The sequence below is a fragment of the Lolium rigidum genome, chromosome 4, assembly GCF_022539505.1.
Source record: "Lolium rigidum isolate FL_2022 chromosome 4, APGP_CSIRO_Lrig_0.1, whole genome shotgun sequence".
Classification (NCBI taxonomy): Eukaryota; Viridiplantae; Streptophyta; class Magnoliopsida; order Poales; family Poaceae; genus Lolium; species Lolium rigidum.
The window spans coordinates 258,075,570-258,100,110 of NC_061511.1; the positions used below are offsets into that span (position 1 = coordinate 258,075,570).

The following is a 24,541-nucleotide window of genomic DNA, read 5'->3' on the forward strand; positions in this document are numbered from 1 at the left end:
CGAGACCCAGGCACTCCCTTTTTTGTGGGGAAGCTTTGCCGTGTGCGTGTGCGTGTCCGCGGAGGAGAGGAGAAGACAGCAGAGATGCGCTTCGACTTTTGGGTTTTTGCCACAGCTGCTTTCCTGGTGTCCGGCCCGTTAAGGGACTGTTGGGCTGCTGGGCCATCCGTCGGTTCGACGGAGTGATCCCTCCTGCCGATTTTCTCATCCGGATAAACCGTATTTTTGTTTAAATTTAAAAGACCGTATATCTTTTAAAAAATCTGATCCTTAGGTGAAACTAATTCATCTTCCGACTCACTTGGTTTTTTTTTTTTTTGAAAATCTAACTCTTGCATTCGGCGCCATCAGAATGAAGCCGAAGTTGTGTACATCGGCGCCGATGAAAAAGGACGTTGAAGTAGGTCGGCGTCAAGCCAAATGGCGCCGAAGTGAGGTCGACACCAATTGCAATGGCGAAGAAGTACCAAGCCTGATTCCGTGCTATTTTTCCTTGGCGCTGATTTGCACAACTTTAGCTCTATTCGCGTTGGAATCGAACACGGAGGTCAGAAATCATGACACCATGTACGTCAGGGTGTAAGTGGGATTAAACGCGGGGCCCGCTTAAGCGTCGCAACAGCCCGCGATAGTTAAGCAGGACACCGCTGAAGGCCAGCCAAAATTAATCGGACTTATGCGGGCTCCTGCATCTGCATGCGCAGTTGTTTCAGCAGAGGAAGGAAGAATGACTCGACCCCATCCCAGATGAGGCAACGCGGATCTTTGGAGGGAGAATGCCTCAGTTCCCGCCATCTGTGTCACTTCACTTATCATAGTACTCTGTATCATGTATGGTCAGCTTAGTTCTAGGAAATTTGTACAGAGTATAATAGATTAGAACGTTGTTCTGAGTGAGATCCACAAATTCGCATCTTGCTTAGAGTATAATGCGGAGTAGATAGTCGTTTATGAGATCGATGGACCTCATGCGACCGCGACCGCGCGCGCAATATTAATGGCGTCTATTGAGAGGGTCGTCGGAGCATGGAGAGAGGGTCCCGGCAGGCGGCGGGAGCGAGGCCCTTCCCGGTGGGAGGGATTCAAGGAAGGGGGCGAGGAATCGGCCAAGAGGGGGGGGGGGGCTGGAGGTGGTAAAGGAGTAGAAGGAGAGTGAGAGGCCCCTGGAGCCGGAGGAGGAATGGTGGCCATGGCGGCACTCCAGTGAGCCGAAGGAGGAAGAACTCTCGTGGCTCGGGCGTTCCTGGCTCGCTGCGATGTGCGGCATCAGCGGGCCAGCCCGCATATGCCGTTTCTTTTCTAAAAAATCCGTGGGTGACTGCAGATGCATTTAACTGGGCCAAAATCGCGGCGCCGCAGACGGCCCGCTGCCGCTTGCAGCCTGGCATGTACGCTTACTCTTAATGAAATGAAAACAGAGCCTCTGTCTTTCGTCAAAAATTATCGCGACGAAGCAGTGTTCCGAAACCCCCTTGTAAGTGGTGTGATTTTAGCCACATCACATTCAATGGTCTAATATCTTCACCTCGGTTGAGGAAAACGCATGGTTGAACCTGGCGGTATATGCTCTGGGCAGAAGTCTAGTTTTCATTGGTCTAGCTCTCACGTGGGCCATACAACTGCAGCAGTCATTTTATGGTAAAAAGGAGGAGGCTACGAAACCGGAATACACTCCTGGGGCCTAGCACTTAAATGCATCTCTCTCTCCTTCCGCTTATCTTCACAACAGCAACTGACAGCTCACAACCAGAGAGCAAGGCCATCGGCACCGAGCTCTTATTGGACTGCGCCGGCAGCAGCCCGATGATGGTCTCGAGACGGCGCACTGTTTCTTGAGGGCGTACGTGTCCGTGACGCTGCCGCATTTGTCCGCCGCCGACATGTCCCTGCAGATCATGAGCCCGTGCAGCGAGCTCGGGACGGGGCGGCGTCGGCGCGAGCTCGGGGCGGGGCCAGCGTTGGGGCGACCTCGGGGCAAGGCTCGGGGCAGCTGAGCAGCGCACGCGCGCGCGGCGGCGCCTTGCGGCACGTCCATGCTGCTCCTCGAGTCCTTCGACCTGCTCCAAAAAATCGGTTCCTCCCACGACCGTGGCGGCGTGGAGGACGTGGCGGCATGGCGAAAGCGCGTGCGCGGGGCGGCGTGGCGGACCCGGACGTGGCGGATGCGGCAGAAGCACGTGGAAGTGGGGAACGCGTCGGAAGCGCGCGGACGTGGCGGCATGGCGGACGCCATCGTCGCGCCGTCCCCGACCTCGCCCGCGTGCACGCCAGGGCCACCGCGTCGTCGTCGCCCAGCCGACGAGCTGCCGGCAACCCTCTCGCCGCTGCCGAGGCGCTGCTAGCCTGCCATGTCGTACACGTGACGACACGCGAAGGACAGCGCCCGCGCCGTTTGCGAGCACGAGGGCGACGTCGGGGCGCCGTTGCAACCCCTAGCGCCAGCGGCGGCGTTGGGGAACAGCCTGGCGATGGCCTGGGCTTATTCGGCGGGGGCGGGCCCGGGAGCTGGCGAGGCTGGGCGACGTGGAGGCGCCATGCGGCGTGCGCGCTGCGCCGGTGCAGCCTAGAGCCATATGGTCCGTGGAGGTAGAAGAAGCATCAGAAAATATATTATCTAATCCACAAAGCAGGTCCCGCATACTGTATTGCTCCGTATGATCTAAGTTTTACCACAGTAAATCGGCTAGCCCACCTTTTAGCAGTGATCCCTGCAACATGTGCTGGACCAATGAATTTCCGACTTCACCACGGATCACATGCCGCCGAGTTCTAAAAAGCCACTCTCCCTCGGTTGATGACAACTCATGTGCTACTCTAGGGAAGAAACCTTGGTTTTTTTACGAAAGGCAGACATGCTGCTTTAGGAAATTGCCAATTGGCACGCTAGGGAAGTCATCATATGATTAGAGTTGTTGAATGTTGGAGTTGAGCCCACGGAAGTGTCTCACACCAGCATTTCTGTTGCATACAAGTGTACACTCTGTCCTCACTCCTCACGCAAGACCGGGCATTGATTAAGGAAGCAAAACAACATACTCCCTCCATACCGGTTTATAGGGGTATTACGTATTTCGAGATAAAACTTTAATTACTAATTTAGTAAATAAAATATAAGATATATATCATAAAAATTATATATACTATTGGACACTTCTGTGGAATATGAATCCAATGGTATAATTTTTATGGCATATACCTATGGTAGAGTTTTTTCCTAGGTAACCAGCTTTCAAAACATCTCCGAGCATGAAATAACCAATCTAAAGGGTAGCTACTAGCAAAATCGTAAGAAGTACAGAGCCAAACACCAGCTCTGGACCGGAGCAGCCCCAGGTAAAGTGTGTAAATTCAGCATTAGGTGTATGTCCAACAAAGCTTCGCCCATCAACCGTACCATTATTAGACAGCCACGGTACCACAGAAGACTGGCCAAAGTTTGCAGAAGGCTCGCCACTTGATGAACACTGAGTACAGTCTTTCAGAGAGAGCTCGTATCAATGTTTTCTTGGCCCGTACCCGGTAGACTTGCGCTCAGTGTGCATTTCTATCGGTTTGATCCAACATTGAACACCATCCTCCGAGATATATAATATGACGGAGTCATACACTAGCTGACCCCATGATGTTTTGCCGATGTCGCCAACCCGATATCCACGCCATGGACCATCCCGCATTTTCCGCTTGCAGAGAGGCTTGTACTGGTACACACTCGATTTTTCTAAATGTCTTGTTTGTGCCGTTGTAATGTACACCTGGATAGGAAAATACATTTTCAGTATTTCGGCCTATGACAACACCAAACCATATATGTGGGTTTTAAAATTCCCTAGTAGGCATGAATGTAAAGCCAAATTTTGTACGAGAGGAGATTAAAACTATCATACTATGTTACATTCGCTTGTATTACTATTTGTTACCAGTCCTAATAATAGGCCGGGTATATTTTGTTTTGTTTGACAGATAGTCTATATAACTCTTGCAACACAGAACTAATGTCATCGGATCCATATGCACATGTACTTGCCTATAATTATGCATGCTGTTGTAGTAGTATAACATAAGAGCAGCATACTAACACCAAAAATGTGACTTATTTTGTCTGACTTTAATTGGGTTGCCACTCAAACAGAACCTTAATTACCTTCATATGGATATCCCTTATCGACAGAGAGACAACAAAAGACGAAACGAACCCAATAGAAGGTTATGAAGAATCAGTTCTGATGCACGACACATCCCCATATGCATAAAAATCCCAGCATTATGCGGTGATATCTCTCGAAAAATCAGCTCAGCATTCTCACTAGTCATATATATGTAGTAGCACTGGGTACAATGCAGTAATTCATTATGCTGGAAAGAAGAAACTGCGAATGAGGTTGACATACGTACCTCCCGGCCATTGATAACATGGCCTGGGTCGGCGAAGGCGCGCTCAGCGTCACCGGGGTTAGAGAACTGGACAAAGGCGCAGCATCGGGGCTGGCCATTGAGGCGGTATGTGGGAATGAAGATGTCCGCCACGTCCCCGTAGCGACCAAAGTGGCTGCGGAGGTCCACATCACCGGTGCCTGGCGCCATGTCATCTAGGTACAGCCTCCCGTTTATATGCAGCTTGCTCATCGGCGGTAACATGCTTGTGTTTGGTTGGACACTGTAAACACAATCGTGGAAGGAACTGTTCAGAAAGCAATGGAACAGAGCATGAACTTCAGACACAACTAAAAATTATAATACAAATCATATGACAGTGGAAGAAAAGGAATGGTCATACTATCATAGGGAACATCATCTTTCTTGGAGAACTTGACAAAGCTAGGGTCAAGGTTAAAAATAGATGATTTTGCTGTATGTGTATGAGGGAGAGAAAGAGAGCTTACAGACTCGATTCACCCGAATTTCTTGGCCGTGCCCTTGGTAGTGCCCTTGCAATGTGCACCTGCACAGGAAAAGGCAATTTCAATCTATCACCCTATAAAGACACCAAACTATATATACGGGATTTAAAATCCCCATGTAGGCATGAATGGAAAAAAAAATTGTACAAAAGGAGATTAAATCCCAGTCCGCTTTTTCTTGAAAAAATGACTCTGCATTCGCATTAGTATTTTGATAAAGTTTGCATTAATAATATGTAGCAACAACATGGTTTTCATAATCAGTTTCACTTGAATTGAACCAAGTGTTTGATATATTTGAAAAAAATCGATTTTTTTTAATTTCTATTTACAGTGAAATGGTTTGGCCGAAATGCAAAGGTCAATAGTTCAGTATCTACTGAAATCCAATGAATTTCATCAAAATCTCACTCAAAGTGAAAACCATGACACACGGGTGTACAATACGATCCAGTCAGTCCCTGGATCCAGTCATTCATTATGCGGGAAAAAGAAGAAGCTGCCAACGAGGTTGACATAGGTATACCTCCCGGCCATTGATGACATGACAAGGGTCAGCGAGGACGCAACCGGCGTCACGAGGGCTAGAGAACTGGACAAAGGCGCAACAGCGAGGTTTGCCTGTGAGGCGACATGTGGGAATGAAGATGTTGGCCACGTCCCCATAGAGCTCGAAGTGGCGGCGAAGGTCTGCGTCGCCGGTGCCTGGTGCCATGCCATCTACGTACAGCCTCCCGTTTATATGCAGCCTGCTCATCGTCGGCGACATGCTGGTGTTTGGTACTTTGGTTGGACACTGTGAACACAATCGTTAAAGGAACCTTTCAGATCAACGCAACTTGAAATAATTCTTATTCCCTTATCGCTACTATTGGTCGGGCAGAGCATGAACTTCAGAGACAACAAAAAATATGGTACAAATCATATGAAAGTGGCGACCCAAAAAAAACACCCTCTTCGAAAACTTGACAAAAGCTAGGGTTAGGGTTATACAAGAACAGGATCACACGATTTTCTGTGCGTAAGAGAGAGGGAGAGAGGAAGGGGGGAGAAAACACCTAGTTGTAGAGGATCTCGCGCGCAGGAAAAAGGCGTGATCTCTCCGTGGAGACGACGAAGTCGACCGGAGGCGGCTACAGGTGTTGCCTTATGAAGCTCGGATGACCGTATTATATTGATTTTCGTTTTAAGCTTGCTTTTATAGGGGAAAACCTGCCATTTTATTAAGCAATAATAGAGATGGGTTTCAATAGCAGGATCTGGAATTATTGACAATACTTCCAAAATTATGAGCTTCCTCGTTAAATCACGTCCGTTCGTGGATGATTTCTGAATTCAGCAACCAAGTGCGCGGCTGTGCAATCTCCTTGATTATCGAGCTATAGCTTGAGGAATTGGGCGATTTGCACAAAAATAAACCAAAAGTGAAAGAAAAGTACAGACTGACCCTCCGGCGAAACTATTTCACCCATCTAACCCTTTTGTGTGGCGCCCCTCCCATCGGCGTCACAGATGCCAGTGTGGCGCCCCTCCTGCCGGCGCCACTCTCCCAGCCGACGTGGCGTCCTCGACGCTGAGCTGGTGCGCCGATCCGACGTGGCAGCATGTGTGGCGCCCCTCCCATCGGCGCCACACTGTGGAACATGTGGCGCCGTTCGGAAGGGCGCCACACATCCACTTAAGTGTGGCGCCCGCGCCCGCCCCAGCCCGACCACACCTCTTCTTCTCTCTTCTTTCTTCTCTGCTCATAGGAAACCACCTCCCCTTCGCCCCCCCCCCCACCAAATCCACCAAGGATTCGTCCCCTTCGATTCCCTCCGATTCATCCACTAGTGTTGGTGGATTTGGTAGATTTGGATATGAACCCTAGACATGGAAATTTATGTTGGTGGATTTGGATATGAACCATTGATATGGAAATTAATGTTGGTGGAATCTACATTGTAGTCTATGTGTTTAAACCAAATATTTGTTTGAACCCTAGATATGAAATTTTACATGTATGTGTTCAAACCCTATGTATGTATGTGTTTAAATGTCTAATATTTGCCTAGCAAATGCATTGAAATGTGTTATGTATGTCTAGTATTTGTGATGCAATAACTCATATTTGTTAGGAATGGCTCATAATATGGTGTTCTATCCGTAGATATGAATGTATATGTATGTATATGATGTATGTGTGATGGCTTTTTTGGATATGTTCTCATGAATGTGGTGCTCATATTTGTTAGAAATGGCTCATAATATGGTGTATTTGTGTAAATATGTAGGATGGTGTGGCTCCTAGATCAAGAGTATGACAGGGATCACCGGGCTTTTCATATGATGGAGAGGACAACGGATCTTCACCCTTTGAAGATTCGTTACCATGGCACAGTGGATATACCGTATGACGAGAGGTACACGGAGTTCATCGAGCCTACCGGTCTTCTCCCGTTCATATCCCTTGTATGCCGTGGGGGGCCGAACATGAACGTCGCGGCACTCACCGCTCTTGTCGACCGGTGGAGGCCGAAGACGCACACCTTCCACTTGAGGGCCGGCGAGATGACCCCTACTCTTCGGGATGTTTCCATGATCCTTGGACTACCTATTCAGGGCGAGCCACTGTGTATGAACACAGCTTCTGATGGGTGGCGCCAGCAGATGGAGGCGCTTATTGGCAGGGCTCCTCCGCTGCCAGCACAACTAAAGGCGAGGGCTCCCGCCGGCGCATCTTTCTCTTGGATTAGGCTTAACTTTGGACAATGCCCGGAAGGGGCCAACAGGGACACTCTGAGGACGTACACCTGCGTGTACTTATGGTACATGATTTCGAGGACTCTCTTTCCGACGCTGGGGGAAGCTGGCCCATTGGTGTTGGCTGAAGGCGCTTACGGTGTTGGAGCACCGGTGGAGTTGGGGAACAGCGGCACTTGCCTACCTCTACCGGCAGGTGATGATTTGTTCTATGTACTATTTTTCTATAGTAGTGTGATAGACAAAGTACTAACCAAATGTCTTATCTACGCAGTTGGACGAAGCTTGTCGCAGGACTGGGAGCGGCGGTATTGGTGGATGCTTGCTCCTACTTTCCGTATGGAGCTGGGACCGCCTATCAGTTGGGCGGCCTAGGACACTCACCGAGAGGCCATGGCCTCATCACCATGAGAACCTTGATCGGGAGCCGACTTGGGCATATCTTGGGACAATGTCTCGGAGAGGACGAGCGATCCAAAGATCATGTACAGGAAGTACACTGAGGAGTTGGACAATCTTACCGCTGAGCAGGTAACCGATCACTCTTTTGCAATCCGAATTCATAAATTCTACTGACATGTTGTAAATTCTGAAATATTTGTATGCTGTAGGTGGATTGGGAGCCATATGGTACGTACTACCGTATTTCAAACATGTTCTTACTAATTTCAACTTTTGTAATCTCATGTGTTCATGTTTGTGAAGATTCCTGACGACGGCGAAATTTTGAGTCAAAGCATTAGTCGCGGCAAGAAGCAAGCCCCACGGTCAGCTTACCAGTTGAAGCCAAGGGGCAAGGCTCCAAACCGGTACACTCCGGAAGATTATGTCAACCGAGGAAAGAAGGTTGTCATTGAGGAGGATGAGGGGCCGCCGCGGAGATCATCTTTGTCGAGGATGAGGAACGACGAGCCGTTATCTTCAGAGGAGGAGGAGGAGGAGGAGCAGCAACAACAAGAGCCACGGCAGCGGACGAAAAGGATGGCCGTCCGGAAGCAGCGCGTGAGGATGGCACGTCGAGGACGAAACTAGGATTTGCTACGTGTTGTTGTGAACTCTATCTTCATAAGTATCGTATTGTGAACCCTATGTCATTTTGAACCATATCTGTAATGCTACTTGTTGTTTGAATCTACGTGCTACGATGTGAGCTATGAAGTGTTATATGTGTATGTTCTCAAATTGCTACTTGTTGTGTCCAATGTTGTACTCAAAACTGTTGGAGTATGGTAGGATTTTTCATGGTTTTAACACAAGTCAATGTGTGGCGCCCTTCACACTGGCGCCACACTGCACTGTGTGGCGCCCGTGGTATCGGCACCACACATGCCAACTTATATCAACTTTTGGGTCGAAAACATCCAGGGGCTACGGACGATAAGTCCTTAGCCGTTTTGGCGAGCCTCTTTGTGTGGCGCCCGTGGCATCGGCGCCACACTGTGATGTGTGGCGTCCGTGGCATCGGCGCCACACAAACAGGGTCGCAAAACGGCTAAGTCCCAGACGATTTGCCTTACAGTATGTTTTTGCCAATTATAAGTGCATGTGTGGCGCCGATAGGAGGGGCGCCACACATGCTGCCACGTCGGATCGGCGCACCAGCTCAGCGTCGAGGGTGCCACGTCGGATGGGTGTGTGGCGCCGGCAGGAGGGGCGCCACACTGGCATGTGTGACGCCGATGGGAGGGGCGCCACACAAAAGGGTTAGATGGGTGAAATAGTTTCGCCGGAGGGTCAGTCTGTGCTATAGTTGCAACAAAGGGTTATTTCTGTGTAAATCGCCGAGGAATTGCTCTGGTGTATGTCACGACTCACAAACAACACCCAGACAATCATAATCAATAGCATAAAGGTCCATTGCCGGAACTTTTTTTTTTTTACGGGAAGTTCCCCCTCGCGGAGAAAATATATTAATCAAGGGACAAGAGTATCATCCTGATTACAAGCTAAACGAATTTCATCTGGTCCTGAACGGAACCAGATTTTAGAACAAGAGAGAGCACGACTCAACTGAGCCGGAACTAATCCTTCAGGAGTTCAGATATCGCCATTACTTCCAGCTCTTCCTGGGCATTTCTCGGGCCAGGCCGGGCTTCGGGCTGGCCCGAAAAAAGCCCGACGGGAAATCCTTGGCCCGAGCCCGGCCCGGCCCGACCAACTTTCAGCAAATTTTGGCCCGAGCCCGGCCCGCGGCCCGAAAAAGCCCAATTTTTTCCGGGCTGGCCCGACGGCCCGGCCCGATATAATGGTAATTTTCTTTTTCCTATGGCCCGAGCCCGGCCCGATATAATTACGGGCTGAAGAATGATGGCCCAAGCCCGGCCCGATAGAGAGAAAAAGCCCGGCCCGGCCCGGGATTTTCGGGCCGGGTCGGGTCGGGCCGTTCGGGCCGGGCTTCCCATGCCCAGGTATACTTCCAGCGTAGACGGGTCTGAAATGCCATCAATGATTAGTGCCGAGGCATCTAAGAAAATGCCATGTTCGTCCATGGATACTGCGGCAACCGCACCTCAAACTTCTTTTTGGCAAGCGCTGCGTTAACATTAATCTTTACCCGTAAAATAACATTAATCTTAACAAAATTCTGAGGAGGAGCTAACCACTTTGCTAGATTGGTTGATGGAGATGATGCCTTGGTAACTATCCTCTTTCGTGCGGTGCTGATAATATTCGGATCATTTAGATATGAGTTTAAGAAGCTGACAACTGAGAGCGGACTTTCAAATAATCTCTTCATGTATTAGCCTTGCGTGGAGCTGTTAAGATTGCCCCGAACGGTCATCACCAAACGAGTGAGATAATCATATGTGGACTTATCAATAAGGAAAAGCTAAGCGAGTCATGATGGACTCTAAGAGGGAATGCCTCCATGGCTCCATGAATCAAGTTGCACACCGCAAATTCAATATGGCCATGCAGGGAATTGGACTAAATGATACTCATAAAAGCTGAGCGAAACATGCACGAGAGTCGAGAGGTCTTTGTGCACGGGGAAAATACATTTCTCGTGGTATCCAGTGTGTGCCACTCGCCATGGAAAGACCCACGATTTTTGAAGGAACTTTGATCTTCCACATTGATGTCCAAGCCTTCTCTGTGTTGGGGCACGACCATACGGCGGAGAGGATGATAGACAATCTCCCGGCCCCACTATGCTTGTGTGAATAGATAAACTTAGAGGATAGCTTCAACCAATAGATATACAGAGAAAAAACATACACAATCACATGCACATGCACAAGTGACACAATGATTTGCGTGAAAAACCTCCTCAACGTAAGGAGAAAAAAACCACATGTGTGGACCAACCGGTCCACGCAAACTTCACTATGAGCAATCTGGGTACAGAGTCTTCTCTAAAACATCTAAGGATTACATCACACTTCACCTTTTTGCCCACCGGTAATAACAACAACAAGCACAAGAGGTAAGATACAACAAGCAGGGGTATCACAGATTTTGACCTCTTCGATAATCAACAAACTGCTCTTAAACCGTGGATCCAATCAGTACTAAACTTGGTAGATAACCAGAGACATATGAGTTCCCGATATACTGACAAATAATCAGCTCAATTGGACACTGTTTGCCTGCCTAAACTACCAGTGACCCAAATCTCAAACGAGCTATCCATATCAAAGTAATCAAAATAAGGAACAAGCTCACACTGAGTTTGGAGCAGATCCAAAAATATTTGAGTCTTCAAACACCAACTTGAAGAAAGACCGGTCAGATCTAAGAAATATGGACAGAAATCACTTCTCATTCTTCTTCATCTCTTCTCACTTGTTTGAGGTGTTCTAGTGTGTTCTCTCACCCTTTCACACCAATCGCCACGTTTTGGCTTGCTCTAGCTCTCTCACTCTTAGCCATAATGTGGCTAGGGTTTTCTCCTTATCTACCTCTCAAAGGAGGCAACGCCACCGTTGGATGCGAACCTCGATCAACGGTTGATATGTGTTGAACTTCCTAGGCTAATGTTGGGCTGCCAACACACCTCCATGTGGAGGGACATGGCCCAACACTCCGGAGTGTTGCTCGAACTGCATCTAGTCAAATCCAACCCGCCCTCTTCTCTCTCTCTCTCTCTCAACAATGATCACATAATTGAATAAATAAATGCTACTCTCAAACACTCTCTTGTTGGATAACAAACACCATTCATTGTGTAGGGCTGCAAAAGCACACCTCAAGCCGGAGTAAACAAGCTCCACAACGTCATAAAGGAATCACACACGATGCGCACACTCGTCACCATCACACCGTGGAGAGTGACTCCGGAGTTCATATTAAAGTAACCTCTAGAGTGCATAATAGACAAGAGTAACATCTACATATTCAACTAGATTACAAAGCTCATGATCACATAAAGATCACACCATGGGAGAGAGAGATGAACCACATAGCTACCGGTAGAGCCCTCAGCCTCGGGGAGAACTACTCCCTCCTCATCATGGGAGACAAGCAACAACGATGAAGATGGCGATTGAGTCGATGGAGATGGCTCCGGGGCAATTCCCCGTCCCGGCGAGGGTGCCGAAACAGAGACTTCGTCCCCCGAATTAGGGTTTTTGGTGGCGGCGGAGCTACGGCACTCTTCTGGAGAAATCGTCGATCCCTTTAGGGTTTTCAGGGCAGGAGCTTAATATAGGCGAAAGGGCGGCGCGAGGGGGTGCCCGAGGGGCCCACCCCATAGGGCGGCGCCGCCCCCCTCCTGGCCGCGCCAATGGATGGGGAGGAGGCCGTGGGCCTCCTCTGGCCTGGCCCTTACGGCTCCGTGGGTCTTCTGGCGAAATAGAATTTCGGTAATGTTTCTGGATTTTTCCGAGCACTTTGGTTTTTGGGCCTTTTCTGCAATAAACAGACATAATAAACTGAAACTGGCACTGTGGCATCTTGTTAATAGGTTAGTCCAATAAATGCCATAATATAATATAAAGTGCATATAAAACATGTAGCTATTGGCATAAAACTAGCATGGAACATAAGAAATTATAGATACGTTGGAGACATATCACCCCACCACCACCAGCCTTTGTCGGTCCGGCCGCATGTCGCCCGCTGCCGCTTCCACCCAGCGCCCTTTTGTTTGTGTTGGTTCATGGGATGATTCTCGTGAAGAGAAGAAATTATCGTGAGACAAGCCCAACCTCCGTTTGTTTGTGTTGGTTCATGGGATGATGGGCTGGATTAGTATGGGTATTAGTAAATTTGCAATTTTGCTGGGGGGGGGGGCATGTCCCGGTTTGGTGTCCACGAAACGTCCGCCTATGCCCACATTGATGTCCAAGCCTTCTCTGTGTTGGGGCACGACCACACGGCAGAGAGGATGATAGACAATCTTCGAGCCCCACCATGCTCGTGGGTGAATAGATAAACTTAGAGGATAGCTTCAACCAATAGATATGCAGAGAAAAAACAAACACAATCACATGCACAAGTAACACAAGGATTTACGTGAAAAACCTCCTGAACGTAAGGAGGAAAAAACCACATGTGTGGACCAACCGGTCCACGCAAACTTCACTATGAGCAACCTGGGTAAAGAGTCTTCTCTAGAACATCTAGAGATTACATCACACTTCATCTCTTTGCTCACCGCTAATAACAGCAACAAGCACAAGAGGTAAGATACAACAAGCATGGATGTCATAGATTTTGTCCTCTTTGATAATCAACAAACTGCTTTTAAACCGTGGATCCAATCAGCACCAAACTTGTTAGACAACCAAAGACATAGAGTTCCGAACATACTGACAAAAAAATCAGCTCAATTGGACACCGTTTGCGTGCCTAAACTATTCGTGTTTCACAAAACTGCTCTCACTAGTAAGAAACTAGTTATAGGTGGGAGGCTATTAAGTGGCGCACCACTTTTGCGTGCGCCAGACAAGGTGCACCACTGAGATAGCATGTTTTTGTGGCGCACCAGGCACACATGCGCCACAAAAATATGGTGAGCCCCACCCCAACCAGCCACAATAATTGGTTTCACTATTTCTATGGCGCACAAGACCACGTGTACCACAAAATTAAGACATTCTCCCGTTGCTCGGTCCGTCATAGAAATAGACCCAATTATTGCTCGAGTTGTTGTGTGCCCTGGAAATATTGCTGTAAACAAATGTTACATGCACACTGAAAACATTGCTATATGCGGAACGCTTTTGCTACATGATCGGACGGGCGACATTCACTCGCTTACGTGCATCTAACGATTTGCTCACGTAAGTACATCGGACTCAGGATGTGCCTGATGTGGATGCTAATATCAGCCGTCTGTTTCCTAGTGTTTGCCTGTATTATTTCAGCCTTTTTAGAACACGGTACAACGTAGGTGCTCACAAACATGCACGTACAATCACCCCTATGAACGTATATACGCACGCACACCTTACCTCTATAAGCACTTCCGAGGGAATGCGCCGGTATATCTTGAGGTTAACGAAGTCATCACTGGCGCCTCGCTGTTGACGGACACGTCACCTACCTGGTGGTTAGGTTCCTTGTGGTGAAACCAGCCCACCCAGGTTTAAGTCCTAGATTTGGCATGGGTGTTCACATTTACCTGGATATATTATTTCGGCCTGCAAGTAGTCTAAATTAAAATAGCTAAAACATATTTACAATTCAGAAGCAAAGCACTTTATACTAGTACATTTTTTTTCTCCCCATAGAAAAGCACCGCTATGATTTTGTAGTCCGGCGGAGTAGCCGGAAGCACTAGTGTCGCGACTGGCGAAAGAACAAAAAGCTCTGCCTAGATAAGAAAAGAGGTGGTGATCTTAGCACATGTACGGCACACGCATGTTCTGCGTCTGCGGTTCGCGCCTCCCCCGCTACTGACAACGTTGCCTGAAAAACTTTGCCGTAGAGCCGTGCGAGCGCGACTCTCTCCCACCTCTCAAGAAGCCATGGACCAACGTGCCGCGCCCGCCACCTGTTCGGCCGCGAGTGAATCCTGCGAGTCCTGTCGCGCCCCCTGCGACTGCGAGAAGGGGCCAACCACCGCCGCGGCCATGATCGCAACCCCGATTGGATATCCTTTCCGGCCGCCGTCAGGGATCAGTGATCAGCCACCACCAAGCGGCGGCGAACGCGTGCCTCGTCGCCTCGTCGGCTTGTACACCGCGACAGGCGCATTCCGGCTCCGCCAAGCGATAACCATCAGAAAATGTTTGTCGCGCGCGCAGCGGGGCACATGGCCAGCCTCACACTTGTCGCGCGGCGCCGCCGAGACAAGCGTCGGCGATCGCCACGGTCGACGTACCGGCCGGCGGCAAATCCAGACCCCAGTTCGCCACCGCAACGTGAAGCACGGAACCAGGTAGCGACGCTCTCGTCCGGTAGCCAAAACTATGCCGTGCACGCTGGCGCCGGCGACGCTTCCCTCCGTGTGTGTATGCATGGTGGTGTCCATCCAACACCAGCCAGTCGATCTTCAAACTTGACGGGCCCGAAACTTTTTGAATAGAGAAAGAGCCAGTTGCAGCTAAAGCCACTAAAAACTTGCCGGGACCGTTCGTCCACTACTCCAACTCTTTTTGTTGTTGTTCCTAACAAAATCTTTGAAAGGCTGATGGCCAGGAAGTCTTCACCAAGTGTCAGGTTGAAGCCTAGGTAAAGTAAAACCGAGCCATGAGTGAGCATCTTCCCAATCTTCTCACATGCACACGCATGAAATCAATGCATGGATTACATCTATATCCGCAGCATAATACTCTCCTCAAAAATACTCGTGCCTTTGGCATAGCATCGAGCTTCCAAAATTATTTTCACATCCATTGTTCATTCGCCATTGGTCGTTATGACTCACTAGAGATCGATACACTGATTTAACATAATAAATAGACACCTGGCTCCTATGTTGTCTTTAGCAATCTTCGGAAACTGAGTTCTAGCTCAGTGGCAAGGCTAGCGAGTGTGCAGCCAGCACACCCGGGTTCGAATCTTCATCTCGCGGTAATTTCGCAATGAGTGACGAACTTTAAACTGGGTTATCATCCTAGTGTCCATCCGCGGGAAGAGTTTCATCCTACCTAACAACGTATAGCCAAATGAGGGATCATTCCCCCGTTGGTCAACGTTTTCTTTAGCAATCTTCGGGAACTGGATAGGATCGAAGCTCCCTCAATCATGGGTAATGTAAAGTTCAACCATTACTGGGCTTCCTCCCAAAAATTGTCTCACGGTGCAAAATTTGTATCCACTTAGTTTGGCAATGTGTCTATGCTTCAATGTACCTAGCCCGTAGGATACGACACAACACTATCCATTGAGCTTCACCAGAGGTCGGTACCTTCGGCATATCATCAAACTTCTAAAGAGAATTCCAAATATGTTGTTCATTCGCTGAGGTTTGGTTGATCATCCATTCATCTGGAGCCAATTTCTCGTTATGATTCACTAGAGATCGATATGCCGCAGACATTCAACGGTTTATACCAAACAAATGAGCCGAAAATCAACTACAATTATGCTTCTAGTGGAATATGGCATTGCTGAGGAAATTATTTATCAGTTAATGCTCGGTCGGCTAACGATTAACAATTAATAGGCAAAATCAGCCAATTAATCAACAAATAAATCAGCTTTTTTGCGAATTAGTTAATTAGATTTTCGATAAGTATCGATTAATCGGCCAGTTAATTGCTAAATCGGCTGATTTTTTTTGAACAATAGAATATGTCATCCATTGTTCAGATGCTGGCTTCGCTACTTGTTGTATACAAAGGAGTACTGGATTTAGAATCGTATAATGCGGTGGATAAAGGGTATTTCTTAGCTGGAATACCAATTAAATGGTAATGGTAAAAATACCCATTTCGGAATGTGGTTAACGCGTGCGTGCCGTGCAACGGCTGGGCGTCCAAATCTCGGCGCACACGACAAGGACCCAACAAACTGTACTACGTGCGCTCCATCCCCACACTCCCACGCGCTCCCAGGATCGGACGGCCAGCGGCAGCCGCCGGGGCCGCTGACGCGCGTCTCCTCCGTCGAAGGGGGGAGCGATGACGCGCGGGGCACGCATGGGTGGCGGCGGCAGCAGAGGATCACGGAGGGTTTGTTGGCAGCAGCTGCACAACAGCAGCAGAGCTGGGATTTCTCTTCCGCTCACGGAACGAAACCCCACTTTAAAAGGCCCAGGGCTCTATCCTCCCTCTAGTCTCTCCCAATCCCACCCGCCTCCCCACACATCGCGGCCGCAGCGACGAGGCGACGAGGGGCCGTGAAACGCAGCGGATAAGCGACGGCGACCGCCCGCCTCCGCCGGCTACCATGGCGCCCGCCGACCCCAACCGGAGCTTCATCAAGGACGTCAAGCGCATCATCATCAAGGTGATTTCTTTTCACTATCTGGTGGCGGCGGCCGCCCGGTTTTCCTGTTTCTGCTAGATCTAAGCGCCGCTGCTCCGTGCGCGATGCTGTTTTCCTTAGCATTGCTATGTTTCCCGAGTCTTCCTCTGGAGCGAATCGACGATTGATTTTTTATGTAGAGTTCTTCACGGTTGATTACTTGATTTGGGTTGCCTGTTCCACTTTTGGATTAGGACGAATGTTGACGGGGAACAGGGGACGGAGGGGTTTTGCCTGGGGTTTGGGTTTTGACCCCGTGACGCGTTGATGGGCGATGAAGTCCCCATCTTCAGCAACTATCGCTATAGGAACTTTTCATGTGCCCACGATGTTTGGGGCCTTTTGTAATCAGGCATCGGGTAAGCTTTTAGGGGAAAGTTGATTCCCGTCAGATGGAAATGGATTGGGGAAAAAGAGAGTGTGTGCGTGTCTATTATGTGAATATTTCTGAAATTCCATTGCATGCGACCAATCTTGCGATTCCATTGCATCTGTGATGCATTTTTCTTATAAATAAACCTGGGGAGTAGTTATGATCCATTGTGGTAAATAGTTTGGAGAAGATAAGCCTACTTTTGCCAGTTTTGATTTCTGTGGCTCTGTCTAAAAAGTTGCCAACTCTGGGCATGCTTATTAGAGACGCTCACGAATCTTATAATGAACCATGGAATACAGAAGCCTGGGACAGAGTCTTGATCCATGTTACTTACTTTTGCCGTCTGTTAATTCCTTTTTCGCATGACAGGTGGGCACTGCCGTTATCACCAGAAATGATGGGAGATTGGCTTTGGGAAGGATCGGAGCCCTGTGCGAGCAGGTAACATTCTGATTTCTGAACCTCTCTCCACTGTAGATTTGCAGTCTGATATCGCTTGCCAGATCCTGAACCTACAAAATGGCAATGCAGGTGAAGGATCTGAATGCTCAAGGATACGAGGTGATTATGGTCACCTCGGGCGCTGTTGGCGTGGGGCGACAGCGGCTCAGGTACCGGAAGCTTGTCAACAGCAGCTTCGCTGATCTGCAAAAGCCGCAGAATGAGCTGGATGGGAAGGCTTGCGCTGCTGTTGGTCAGAGCGGGCTCATGGCGCTCTACGATATGCTGTTTACCCAAGTGTGTTTGTTTAGCCTGGCATGAATTTTACTGAAATAATTGGTACCTTGGCATTTGTTTGTGACATCATGAAACTTCTTGTGTTGCAGCTTGATGTATCATCGTCCCAACTTCTTGTGACAGACAGTGATTTCGAGAATTCGAACTTCCGGGAGCGACTCCGTGAAACTGTTGAGTCATTGTTGGAGCTTAGAGTTATTCCAATATTTAATGAAAATGATGCCATCAGCACGAGAAAGGCTCCATATGAGGTGTGTTTTGTACAATACATAAATAGAACTGTAGTCTTTGTTTGCTCTGTAATTGCCGTATTGGTTGCATCCATAAATAGGCATGCCTTTCCAGTTTCCATGCCTGTCAACACTTTTATCATTTGCATTGTGATGTTCACCAACATTTCTGTTACAGGATTCATCTGGTATATTCTGGGATAATGACAGTTTGGCAGGTCTACTGGCATTGGAACTGAAAGCTGATCTCCTTCTTCTACTTAGTGATGTGGATGGCCTGTACAGTGGTCCACCAAGTGAAGCTTCGTCAAAGATAATACATACTTATATCAAAGAAAAACATTATCATGAAATTACTTTCGGAGACAAGTCTCGTGTTGGTAGGGGTGGCATGACAGCTAAAGTCCAAGCTGCTGTCTGGGCTTCAACAGGTGGTGTACCTGTTGTTATTACAAGGTAATTCAAACATCTGTCCTTCATCTGCTTAGCATTGATATTTGTCACATGTGCACACTTCATACATTCTATGGTGTTTGTTTTTCATCGTATGCAAGTAGTAATGTATACCATTTGGTAACTCATGATTTTGATTCCATCTTGTTAGTCTGCCAGACCTGATTAAATACTGCACTACTAATTCTTAAGTTGTTAAGTCATGTAACTTGATGCTCATCAACGAATTTTAAAAAGTCAGTTTAAAGCGTCTTGAACAATAAAATTTTAAATAATGTGAAGTCTAATGTGTAGTGGTTAGATTTTTTACATTAAATGATGAACTGGTCTACCACAATAATTTTGCTAAAAGTGTATTTGCTTTTGAGACCCATGCACCTTGCATGTTATAGTAAAACTTGGGTTGCGATGCTTTCTGCCTGATTATTGTTTAGTAAAGAAACTTGATTTTTCTGTTCTGTCAATACCTATAAATGCATTAAACCCAAGTAATAAGCTTTATCATCGATCAATTCGATAGAACCAAGTAAGCTCCATTTTTTGCAAGCTATATTTCATTTCCACTGTGAATGGACGAGTAATTTGACTTATTTACTGTTTTTGCTGAAGTGGATGCGCATCTCAGAGCATTGTTAAAGTTCTCCAAGGGGAAAAAATTGGTACTCTTTTTCATAAGAATGCAAGTTTATGGGAACCATCCAAGGACGCTAGTGTCCGCGAAATGGCTGTTTCTGCAAGAGATTGCTCGAGGCGTCTACAGGCATGTTTCTTTCCATACATAATTTCTGCTCACTGAATAGGGCAAACCATCTTTTTCCTCTAATTGTGCTAGTTCTTGATACTGATCCTATATATGGACACTTGGAACAGAATTTGTCATCAGAGGAGCGCAAGAAAATACTATTAGATGTTGCGGATGCTTTAGAGGCAAACGAGGATCTAATTAGATCCGAGAATGAAGCTGATGTAGCTGTGGCACATGAGGCTGGATATGAGAGTTCTTTGGTTGCTAGATTGACTCTAAAACCAGGAAAGGTAGACAGTTGCATAATCTTGTTTCTTTTGAACTGAATTGATTTGTTAGATATGCAAAAGTTGCTTCTTTTCATTTTTTACATTGTTCATTTGTTGATCAAGTTTATATTTATTGTTTATAGATAGCAAGCCTTGCCAAATCTGTTCGCACTCTTGCGAATATGAAAGACCCTATTAACGAGATACTGAAAAGAACAGAGGTGAATGCTTGTATTAATACTACACTTCGGAGCTCCTAAACAAAAAAAAGCTTCCATGTTTGAACCGATTGGTTTGCCTTTTCAGGTTGCGGATGGTTTAGTTCTTGAGAAAACATCATGTCCTTTGGGTGTTCTCTTGATTGTTTTTGAGTCCCGACCTGATGCCTTGGTCCAGGTATTTTTAGTTGTTGGCCAGTTATACTTTTTTTTTTTGTATAATTCATGTGATTTGCATTTGATCTGTACAAGTATATTGAGCAGCTTGGTTTGAACACTATTGTTTAGATTGCGTCTTTAGCCATTCGAAGTGGTAATGGTCTTCTCCTAAAAGGTGGAAAGGAAGCGATGAGATCAAATGCCATATTGCATAAGGTATTATCTCTGCTTTGTAGCTTTCTAGTTGCATGGTGTTTTATTGTTAGCTCTAGTGTCCTTAAAAATCTCAATGAACTGTTTGTAGGTTATAACCAATGCTATCCCTCACAACGTTGGTGAAAAACTTATTGGCCTTGTTACAACTAGAGATGAAATTGCAGATTTGCTAAAGGTGAGCATTCAATACTATGAAAATAGTGGTTGTAGAATTATGCCTAAACAGATAATACACTGTACAGCTTGATGATGTCATTGATCTTGTCATTCCAAGAGGGAGTAATAAGCTGGTTGCTCAAATCAAGGCAACGACTAAGATTCCTGTTCTTGGTCATGCTGGTAAGTTTCCTTTCAACATTATTGTTGCTACTACTAGGGCAAATGCTTAAATCTTACCCCCTCCTTGCCATAATATAATTTTATTGAAAAGTCAAACCTCATCAACTTTGACCAAGTTTATCGAGAGAAATACTTTGACCAAGTTTATCGAGAGAAATATGTATATGCACAATATTAAATGTATACCGTACGAGATATACATCATAATGAATCTAATGGCATTGATTTGGTATCCTAGATGTTCATATTATTTTCTACATGGTCAAACTTTACATCATTTGACTTTTTAAAAATCTTATATGCACCATTTTGGCAAGTAAGGAGTATAACTGTTCTTTTGATTATTTTTGCATCTTCCCTGCAGATGGTGTTTGTCATGTATATATTGACAAATCAGCAGACATGGATATGGCAAAGCGCATTGTGATGGATGCAAAGATTGATTACCCAGCAGCCTGCAATGCAATGGTACTTGTTTAATGTGGTAGCATCTATATTTTTGGATAGATGTTTTTATTGGTTTTTAAATACTTCATAGAGCCTCTTTTAATTTTGTAATGTTTATACAACTATATATATTTTAAAAATCTATCTACTGATCTTTACTGCAGTTTCCTGTTGCCCACCAGGCATATTTGAATTGTCGTGCCTGTCACTGGCCCACCATATTTCCGAATGCTCATTAAATAAAAATTGTTTGCAATTGATAATTATATGCGCGTGTAATGCTTGCTTCACTGTTAATCTTACCACTTTGAAGTTTTTAACTTGATGGGTTATTAAATATTCTTCTAATATTTTGGCTGGTTGGTGATTTCTATTTTATCTTTTTCAAATTTCTCCAGCTTTGTATGTTTAACTGACTTTGGCTGTATTTTCTGTAGGAAACATTACTTGTTCATAAAGATCTCGCCGAGACTCCAGAACTTAATGATGTACTGGCAGCGCTCAAAACAGAAGGTTTGTCTTTTGCCCTTTGTTTGTTTTAGTTGTATACCTTTTCTGTTGATTCTTATATGTTGTCCATTCAAGAGTCGATGCTATACTTTTTACTAGCTTTTAATAATATTCAAAAATATGTGTTTTTTGACACAGATGAAACTTTTACACGTTTAAAAGTGTTTTCATCTGCTTATGAAAATGTTAGTTATTAACAATATCGTATTCAAGTAATTAGCTGTCAAACACTAACTCTGGAAGTAACGAAAAATGGGAGTATCCTGGTTTTGTGGAAAAATGCATTCTGAATCAGAAGAGTAACAGATAGTACCACCAGCTAACTTTACGTTGCTGTTTCACAATTCACATTGCGCCATAGCGTGGAAGGAAGTCACACAGAGTCCTTACCAATTCTCATAAATCACTCAGCTTTTGCATGAACACAAAATTGCTTAAAAAAATTCAATTCCATGCCAAAAGTAGTGTGTAATATATGCAGTTCCTTTAGCTTTTAGCAGCAGAGTCATATATGATATGTTCCAGGCTTGTATTTTGATAAATGTTTATAATTTGGATTCATCATATTCTGTGTTTTAATTAGTGCTGTATTGTAGGAGTTAATATTTATGGGGGGCCTGTTGCGCATAAAATATTGGGCTTCCCGAAAGCAGATACATTACATCTGGAGTACAGTTCTATGGCTTGCACAGTTGAGTTTGTTGATGATGTACAATCAGCAATTGACCATATACATCGCTATGGAAGGTAGCTAAGAGTTATTCTGTACCCTGTCTCCCTTATTCAATCTCTAAATACATTTATATTCAAGAAAACTGAGATTTGGTTAAACGTATTACTTCTCCCTGCTTTATGTTCTATTTTCAGTGCACATACAGATTGTGTGGTTACTACAGATGATAAAGTGGCAGAGACCTTTTTGCGTCAAGTTGACAGGTATTTGTAGATAAAAGTTTCTGTCTTCAAATTTAGCTCTTGGACAGTTTGAGTTAACAGATGCCTTATGCCATGATTTCTGCTATTCCTGTCGATGAATTTTCTTTCTGATATTCTGGGAGGATTAGGTGTCTAACAAGTTTTCTGTTTTACTTCTAAATTCAATAGTGCTGCCGTAGTATACAATGCAAGTACAAGATTCTCCGACGGGGCTCGTTTTGGACTGGGTGCTGAGGTACTTCTTTACATTATATGTTATATGTTGTGATCATTTACCATCTGCGCATCTCTAATCCTTTGTAATATCTTGAATAGGTTGGCATAAGTACTGGGCGTATACATGCACGTGGACCTGTGGGTGTTGAAGGTCTCTTAACTACACGATGGTATGTGGAGCTGGCTATTATAGTTCTACTGTTAGCTCATTCCTATAACTTCAAAACCTGCATAACCCAATCAACCGACCCTATGTTATGGACCAATCCAGGCACTAAGCATTGACATGCATGAAATATGTTAGTTACTGTACAGTACATACCTATATTTTTTTTGTGAAAAGTTGATATCACGCTATAGCTCAGTTCTGTGGTAATTGAAGAGCAAATTCATTTTGATAACTGGACTCTAAAAATTGTCCATCTTGAAATTTAGAGGTCTAGCCACCTTCAGGGAATTTAGGGGATTGCAAAGCCGATTTGGATCTACTAGCAAATCGATAAAACTATCTGATTTCTCCTGATCCATTTTGGTTTTAATCCATCCAGGCCTATTATCATCAACATGCCCTCCCATACTGTGATATCTCTTCGAAGATTACACATCCCCTTAACAATGTGGCTGTTCTACTATGCAGTGATAGTTCATCATTGAAATTTTTGCTAGTTGTACTTATGTTTGCACTTTTGGCTGCAAAATTATTGCTTTAACAAACTGCTATATGCAAAAGTGAAAAAATATTCTTTAGAAAATTAACTGTGATTGCAAATGGAGCCATAGTCTAGAATCAAGAAAGCGGGGAAAATTAAGTTATCATGCTGACTTTAATGTTTCAATTGATTTCCAATTCTCAAGCCGCATGCTAATTTTCTCATGAGCATTAGAATAAAGAAACCAGTCACATGAATAGTTTGCATCTCAATCAGCAGATGGCAAACACAAACCATATAGTTAAAATTAACCTTCCAAGCAAAGAATGAGCTTCTTCATAGCAGAAGGGCTCAACATTAAGTCTGCATTGCTGTTGCATCATCTTCCATTACTTGTTCCTGTGACAATTTTGAACTTTTTTTAAAACGAAATACGGAGTATAGAAAATACTGATTGTTGGATGATTTATTTTGATATGTAGGCTCTTACGAGGGAAAGGGCAAGTGGTGAATGGTGACAAGGATGTCGCATACACCCATAAGAGTCTTCCTTTGCAATGAGGTGTGCTTCTGTTCTCACATTCTGTTTTAAGATTTATTTTGTACTTATCATATTTACGTACTGAATTAACTGAACTGTTCAGAATATACTGAAATTTCCATATTCAAGTTTGTGTGATGAAACACATATCCAGTCGTTTTGGTTCTATGCCTGTTTATATGATTGAGCAACTATGCAGGTCATTGGCTTTTTGGTCAGGATTTGGTGCAAACCATGTGAAGCATGATAGCTAAATCGGACTAAAATGAAAGAAAAACGGTGAATCTTGTGAAGATTGAGGGGTGCTGAATCAGTTAATTTGTGTAAAAGCCATCTTATTGCGGCGGTTTGGTAGATCAGTTTGTATTAGATTGGAGGTTTCCGCTCTCCAGTGTTATAATAAAAAAGAAGCAGCAATGCTAGGAGTGAGAAAATACTAATGTATTGACAATTCGACAGTATAAGCAGTATGTTGTTTGACACCAGTAATCTAGCAGC

General features: G+C 45.6%; 1 protein-coding gene across 1 annotated transcript; it reads left to right on the top strand.

Annotated features, from left to right (window-relative positions):
* Positions 1–16,853: 16,853 nt before the first annotated feature.
* On the top strand, positions 16,854–24,528 carry LOC124707576 (delta-1-pyrroline-5-carboxylate synthase 1-like). The gene is made up of 20 exons (XM_047239240.1): positions 16,854–16,982; positions 17,746–17,817; positions 17,908–18,114; positions 18,204–18,365; positions 18,523–18,800; positions 19,407–19,557; positions 19,668–19,832; positions 19,955–20,032; positions 20,118–20,207; positions 20,318–20,404; positions 20,493–20,579; positions 20,647–20,743; positions 21,108–21,211; positions 21,628–21,703; positions 22,297–22,447; positions 22,568–22,636; positions 22,805–22,871; positions 22,952–23,022; positions 23,985–24,064; positions 24,243–24,528. Exons 1-19 carry the CDS (start codon positions 16,923–16,925, stop codon positions 24,061–24,063), a joined length of 2,151 nt encoding a protein of 716 aa, XP_047095196.1. The 5' UTR covers positions 16,854–16,922; the 3' UTR covers position 24,064; positions 24,243–24,528.
* The last annotated feature ends 13 nt before the right edge of the window (positions 24,529–24,541 follow it).